Raw genomic sequence first — 7,958 nt, 5'->3', positions numbered from 1 at the left:
TTCTTCACCCATTCGACCACCAAGCCAGTCCCATAGGGGCCCGGGTAGCAATACCCCTTGATAATTAGCTTATTGGAGCCAGCAACCCTCTTTTCCTCCGACTACACCACCAGACCAGATTGTGTGAGTTGAGTGTGCAGGCATCCTCGTTTCATTCCTAATAGATCAAAATGCCATCAGGGGAACCTAGACCTTTGTTATGTTATGTTACCTGCATTTCTAAAGCACAACAACCACCAAAAAGGCATCTTGGTGCTAAGAGAAAAAACCCAGAAAGTACAGACCAAAAGCAGAAATGGTCTGGAAGATATACTTTTTTAATGAGTGTCTAAAAAGAAAGTAATTCTCTGTAGCCCGGAGAGGGAGAGGGAGCTGATTCTACAATCTAGCCGGAGCCCAGAAAAGGCACTATCCCCAATATGAGAGTACTTAAAATGTGTACCCTGGATGAGATAAGCGTCTTGCGACCTAAGGGTCCGAGTGGGAGTGTAGGGATGGAATTTCAGCTGGAGGTATTCCGTACCATAAAAAGCAGGTTGTACTATACACACGGATTTAAAAACAATCTGTTTAGGTACCGGGAGCAAATGTAAAGTATGAAGAATTGGAGAAATGTGGACTCTAAACTGAGTCGCTACTCTGGCAGCCAAATTCTGGAGGACTTGAAGGCACTAAATAAGATATGCTGGCTGTGCCAGAAAAAGGGAATTGCAATAATCCAAGGAGACAAAGACCAGTGAGTCCATAACTAGGGCCCACAGATGGGGCGACAGAAAGGGGAGGACTTTCAAAAGCACCTTCAATTGGAAATTACTTGATTGGCACACCACACACTCACCTAGGTTTCAGCTGATAGGGAAGCTAGGATCTTAAAGCCCAAATCCTTAACCATAGAGGTAGGTGCTGGACACGGCCCAAGGGAGGAAGGCCAAATTGATGAAGGCCTAAAGAGAAGTAGCTAGGGGAGGACCTACAAACAACATCTCTGTCTTATCACTGTTTAACTTTGTATGATTATAATGTAATTATAATTGTTCTTTTATAAGACGCTTAATGGAGAACAGTTCCTTAATGCTAGACTGGGATTCGAACCTGTGGTGTTAGGAGTTGTCTTGCTGCCAAGACAAATGCGTTTTGCCCCGAGCTATCCTCCCGGCCCAACCAACTTCAAACAATTGCTACTCATCCCATTTCCTACGGATTCTAAACAAAATGTCATATGTCATACAAAAAGAGGTCTCAGCTGAACTAGCCGAACATGATCTGGGTATTGTCTGTGTATGAATAACAAAGACAACCATGGGAGGGGATGAGTTTCGAAAGTGGTTGAATGTACAGATTAAACAGGACATGGGAAATAGCGCCTATACATGGAAGAGCATACTGTGAGAAAACATAATTGTACAACTCACTAGGACAATAGGGAAAAGTGCATGGAATTGTGGGCATTAAAAAGAGGTTATACACCCAACTAGACCACCAGTGTTATGTGTGGTCTTATAGGGACAATTTAAAGAAGATATCCAGTACACTAGACCACTGGAGTCGTCACATGCATTATCAGAGGGTGTCAAACACTGGGTGTTGATTGTATCACTGTAAGCCATCTAGACCCTCAGAAGTTGTGGTATTTCTTTTATTGTTATGTGCTTCTATAGTGCTGCTGCTAATGTACTTTTCACTTGAATTGCTGAACAGCGACTCATATGATTTTGGCCAGGGGGCAAACCTGTTGAATGGAGCATCGTAGGTAACAGTGCCTATTTTGAACAAAACTAGCCTTATGTTTCTTTAACCAGCCTTAGCTCAACACAACAGGATGCCACCAGCCAAAAAGACCCCCAAACAGCTTGCTGATCCTCTTGACCCCACAGGCTGGACATGGCATTAGGATAATTCAAGGGTTGGATTTAAAAGAAGATGGGAGAGATGCTACAGCAATCAGTGAAGCCAAGGAAGAAGCAGCACAGGTGGGGAAGAAAAAGGTACAGCGTAGAAGGGTGACAGAGGACTATGAGATAGGGGTTAACATTACAAGAGGGGACAAGTAAGAAGAGGCACAGATAAGGGTCTCCATCGAGTGGAGATAACATTCTCCTTAATGGCAAAGAGGAATCTGGGAGCTCTATAGGTACAAAGAACAGGTAAGAAGAAACTGATAAGTGAAAACCCAACATACAGCCTATGCATTTTGAGAATCCCTCTAAAAGCAGCGGGAATAAACCTAGAGTAGATTCAACAGGAAACAAGGCACCTACTAGCAGGGAGATGGGGCAGAAGACGAAGAGGGTGAAGAGAAGCCAGAGGATGAGATGATGTTCCTAACAAGAAAGAAGAACATTACCAAGAGTATGTTGGGGCCTAGAAGAACAAACAAGGTGTTTTGAGTGTCATGGATTGGGTATCAAAAGAGTCGAAAATAACCAAGATTTTGCAAAAAAAGAACTGTGTAAGAAAGGCCAAAGAATGAATAAGCAACATAACTGGCATAGAGTATGGCCCTTCCAGAATTGCAATGTAGTGATAAAACTCTCCCTTCACATTATCCTTCCTGCGACCACAGACACTGCAACTCTCCATGCGGGTAGAGCTCCCTTACAGTATTCTCCCTTCAAAGCCCTCTTCCTATAGTCGCAGCACTGTCCATTCAGGGCACTCTTCCTTCACAGCACTTTACCTTCACAGCACTCTTCCTGCAGCACTCTTCCTGCAGCTGGAGTCCTCTCCCAACGCAACATTTCCAGTCGTACACTGATTCGCGTTGTGTCCTGGTCATGCATAGCGGTCCCCTTGGTCAGTAGATTAATGTAGAGGACCATAGATAGAACTATCACAGGTGTTAAGAGACGTGTCGTTCCTACCACAAGCTTGATTGCCTCATTGCTGATAAACGGGAAGCCTTGAACTGCTTCTTCCTGCCAGCATGGTTGCAGCTTCCTTCTAGACACCTCCTGTTACCCCTCTGCTGAAAGGATGATGTCAGGCTGATCACCCGATTCCTCTCACTTTAGACCAATCTCGAACCTACCGTACCCGGAAAGGTTGATGGGCATGCATCATGCACTGGCTCTAACCACCTATCACAGCAGATGCAGGCAGGCTTCCGGCTACTCTACAGGATGGAGTCAGTGGTCATATCAAACCTCGATGTCTTCAGGAAGTGAATGATGTCGGTGGAGCAGGGCTTGGCGCTATTAGACCAGTCACCAGTATCCGACAATGTAAGACATTCTACTCTGCTTTTCCATCTCTACGGTGTGTGGGGGGTGGGGTTGTGGAATGGCCCTTCGGATCCAGCTTTTTGCACCAGGACTGAGGGTGCCACAGGGGTTTGAGCTGCTCCCGCTCCATGTTAACATCTATGTGACCCATTCATAAAGATCCTTAAGACACTGATGGCCTGATTTACAGAAACGTTTTACAATGGCACAGTCCCATTGGAAAATGCTTTGTAAAGTAGGCCCTGCGTGTCAAAGCATATAGCTTTGCAGGTGTCAGCTGATTTTCAAACTTGACTTGAAACTTGTAACTCATCAGATAACTTCACATGGTGCTTCCTATTAGTGAACCAGTGGATCAATAAGAACAGCTTGAAGAATAGCTGGATGGAATGAGCGATTCTAGGGGGCGTGTGCCGCACCTGCCCACCTGACTTAGGGGCGTGTCTCCAACGTGCCTCACTGGTGAAGAAAGAAGAGGCACTCCTCACAAATTGATATGACTCATGATTTGGCCTTGTTAAGAATAAAATATTTTCTGTAACACATTCTGAAGGACATCTTCTGTTTTCCATGTTTCCTAGGCAGAGTAAAAGCATTAATGACTCTCGTCATGTCCCACTTGGATTAAGAGAACATCTTTTAGCACTCCCAAAATATCACCTCATAATTCATCTGTACCTTTGATCCTTGGGTTGAAATACTCGGAGCATATTACACCGGCATTATTCCAGTTGGATTGGCTGCCCGATGATGGAAGAATCCCTGTGCATGGATTACTTAACCCTTTCATGGTAGCGGACACCATTTCCAACTGGAACAATTGAAAAACTACCAATACACACGTGCCGCAAGATCTTCATAAGTCCTTCCTTTGACGCTCGCGAGAGTACTCGTTTTCTCACCTGGTCAACGGCCTGTAGAACGCTGTGCCACAGAACTTTAGGCCCTCTCACGACAGCGCAATCTTCTGAAGACTCCTTAAGACTTTCCTCTTTCCCTGCTAATGCTGCTGGCAGTTATGTTACGAGGCATTTTATACTAACCCAGATCCTCACTGTAGTCGTCTCGGAGTGCCCAGGTCTGCCCGTAAACTGGCGTACTGTGCCCTCACTAGCAGCACCCAGACCTTAGTCTGCAGAAGCAAAAGGAGCAGGCTGAAGAGAAGAGATGGGGAAGAAAGAATAGGGGCGACGCTGTACTTCGATACACATTTGGAAAATGCTATGTTGTGCCCGTTAGCTTTGAGGTCAGGGGCAACTGGAGTGGCCATAGCAGCGCTCTAGAAAATATAACGTAACATAACAGCTTGATTCATGGAAGTTACAAAATGCGTTGCAAAAAAACATAACATGTGTCTTCAAGAAGCCAGGTTAAATATGGGGTGTGGCGTGAACCACAGAGGCCATTCAACTCAACCACGTACTAATACGTTTAGCACAATACAATTTTATTTAAAAACACAAAAGAAGTACAGATTGAAAGTAAAGGAGGGAACACATTGTGTCTGACGGGTTAAAGTTTCTGAGACAAATAGGATGAGACAAACAATTGTTTCATTTTTAATATTACCATCATTGCATTTGCTTCTCATCACACTAATAACACATGCTGGATAAAGTAGCAGGGCCGTATGTGGCATCAGACACAGAAGTACCCGGAAGTACAATGAGTGAGGTTTGCAATGGAAACGAGGAAATGAAACAGGCAGGTGTAAAGAACGCAAGGCGGTGTTCTGGTCTCCACTCAGAAGCTGTCCCTGTAGTTTGCGTGGAGTTCGGGGTTGATGTCGTAGATGAGTCCCAGCAGATCTTGCATCACTTTCTCGCGGCACTGCCCGTAGCTGACCTTCAGAGACTGGATCTTGGCCCCCGTTTGTTCGTCCACTTTGACAGCAAGGTTACCCTGAGAGCCCAAGATCTGGAACAAGGCCATGAAAAGCAGGTGAAGCAAAAACAAGGCAGTGATTACTGTAAGCAAAGGAACCGTGTGCCAAGTGTCAACATTAGAAACGCAAACAGGAAGGCATTCTCAGGTCCAAGTATGGCCCACACGCATCTTCAACCGCGATTTAGCATTTCCAACATTCCTTTAAAGGCAAGTGACATCCATAAAAATGCAATTTGCAAACAGTTTGGAGTTTTCTAGAAAACGTTCTCAGGTAGGTTTTAAAATAAAAAGAGGTACACTGGACCGATAGAGCTTTTTGAGGATCTGATTCCAGGAGAATGCACTGGAAAAGAAGAGGGGCATCATGGGATCACTGGCCTGCTTACATTAAAGGTGGTCACATATGAGACGAAATTCTTCAACTGGACATTATGCGAAATTCCCTCAACTGGACATTATGCGGGAGGATAGCTCAGTTGCACCGCACTCGCCTTGGAAACAAGACGACGCGGAGCAACGCAGTCTCAATCCCGGGGTCCACGCTTAGAAACCTCTGGGTATTAAGCGTGTCATGGATAACCATTTATAAACGCTAAGTGCTAAGGGCGCCTATGTTAGTCCTGAATTCCCATAAGAAATCATTGTAGGCTCCGCCCACTTCCGCAGCAACCTTAACACTTACGACCTTATCAGGGATGGCTTTAGCTCAGCCAGTGCCCAGAGCGAGCCAAAATGTGGTGCCCCCCCAAAAAAGCTGCGTCTCATTAAACCCAACAGAGCAATACTCATAATCCTTGTCCACATGGCAAATCGCAGTGTATGTGGATTTGCCTTCATGTCACAACAAAAATGCAAGGTTGCTTAATTTGATGAACCCAGAAAACATCTGCTAAAAACAGGAGCAAAAATAGTCACAAAGAAAGTTGAAAAATACAATCTGTAGTGGCATATATTCGTATTGGACTGGTATTGAGCGACAGCAATGATAAAGAAATGCTGTTCCAGGGATTTGAGGAGGGCAAGAAATGTTTTTAAAAAAGGCAAACCCACACAATTGGGCAAAAACTGGACTTCAAAACGTGAGACCTGGTCTTAAAAGGCGGATGATGCTGTCCTTGCTGTTGCCAAACGCAGTTAAGACATTTGAAAACTGTATATACTCTTAGCCATGTCATTTACAATTTAGAGCACTTCCCGTTACACAAGCATCTTTGCTCATGTTTGAGCGGGCATCGGTTTTCATTAATTGCAGTTGGAGAAGTTGATTATTCCACTGGCTACAGAGACTGGAACCTTCAAAAGAAGAAATGTGCAAATGCTTGGGTTGAGAAGCTCATATGGAGACACAAGTTGGCCCTGCCGTTACTGGAGATAGCCAATCCCACTATGGGACTTTATATGCGGAGACAGTGTCCTTACTTCTGACGTCCAGGGAAGCCCTCCTCCTTTAACACGTACAGCGCAAGGCAAACCACTTACCATATACTTCAATGGCCTCTCCAATAAACCATCCTAACCTTAAAACCTGGAAAGATGAAGATGCCGAAAGGACATGGGGCGGCAAATGAGAATGAGTGGGCGGGGTGCGGGGGGTACTCCTGGCGTTATCAGACTCCAAACTGCCCTACGCTGCGATGTATGTCAAGCTGCACACTGCAAGCCTGCAACGCTTATTCAATTGCCAGTGCATTTCATGTTAATACATACTTCTCTCAAAACAAACAGCAGAGCTCTAGAAATGTATACAACAAAACTGTTGGGCGATTACATCTTTTCAATCCCACATCCGATTGCATGTAGGGGATGTGTAAAGCTGAAACCTAGCTGGGAAGCAAGAGAGACTGCGCATAGGGGATGAAGCGTGTAAGCAGGCAAGGAGCGTGGTGGCGCGGGGTGGCAAAGGTATATGAAATAGGTGGGGGGAACATGGGAGTGGAAGTGCTTTGGATGGGGGAGGTCATAGGGGACGCCACCTGCAGTTACAGGCAGGGTGCAGTGTAGAGGTATCTGGGATGGGTAGTGGGCACAGAGGAGTGGCAGAGCTCTGGGGTGGAAGAAGGACTGAGTACAGCTCTCAGCTTGGAAGCACTCTCTGAGCATCCACTGATAGCACGGATGAAATAATATGTGTAATGCATGGGATGCAGAGAGAATTCCAGGCGTTCGACCTACACTCAGGGGGCTATGTCCTGGACTATAGCTGTAGACACGATGAGTGATTGCACCCTTTCTGCTCAGAATGGAACTAAAATAAGATTCCGGTGATATAGCTTGGTGGGTAAAAGCATTTGCTGCAGAAGTGTGTTAACAACTCACACCACCTCTCTGAATCTATTTGTAGCTAGACTTTGCCTTCCACAATTAATACAATTGGGGACACGATTGGTAACATAAACCCTTGTCATTTACTACCATGCTAAAAGCCACAAGGGTTGTACATAAAAACGCAATATATAATAACTACTTTTGGTTACAATACGAATACGGCCAACCACTAATGTGCTGGGTGACCTACTTGTGACGCCATTCACGCAATGAGACGTGTGACCCATTATATACGTGAGACAAAGCCTCGTGCAAAGTGACCATTTCCAAGTCTTCTCATTTTAAAATCTAAAAATGAAGTAATTTTGTTATGTACTCCTTGACACTAGCAGTCCCTTCAGCCCCTTCAAGTGTGCATGGCAGTGTAAACCATAGCACGCAGGGCATTTTTACAAGACTTGAAGAGCAAGCGCCTTCCTAGAGGCACTCAGCAAAGGCAGCTAGGATGTTTGGCCGCATTCAGCAGCCGACGTGAGAGCAGACAGTGGATGCCGAGGAGTAACAGAAAGCCCCTGCATAAACATT

At 45.3% G+C, this 7,958-nt stretch overlaps 1 protein-coding gene across 1 annotated transcript in view; it reads right to left on the bottom strand.

Annotated features, from left to right (window-relative positions):
• Positions 1–4,647: 4,647 nt before the first annotated feature.
• Positions 4,648–7,958, bottom strand: part of LOC138534660 (V-type proton ATPase subunit G 3-like) — a 79,687-nt gene continuing 76,376 nt past the window's right edge. The window contains exon 3 of the mRNA XM_069641239.1: positions 4,648–5,138. Coding sequence (XP_069497340.1) covers positions 4,965–5,138 — 174 coding nt within the window. The 3' untranslated portion in view covers positions 4,648–4,964. The remainder of the gene's footprint in view (positions 5,139–7,958) is intronic.

The sequence above is a fragment of the Ambystoma mexicanum genome, chromosome 1q, assembly GCF_040938575.1.
Source record: "Ambystoma mexicanum isolate Mex_15411 chromosome 1q, UKY_AmexF1_1, whole genome shotgun sequence".
In the NCBI taxonomy this organism is placed as follows: Eukaryota; Metazoa; Chordata; class Amphibia; order Caudata; family Ambystomatidae; genus Ambystoma; species Ambystoma mexicanum.
This window is presented reverse-complemented; position numbering and strand designations above follow the sequence as displayed.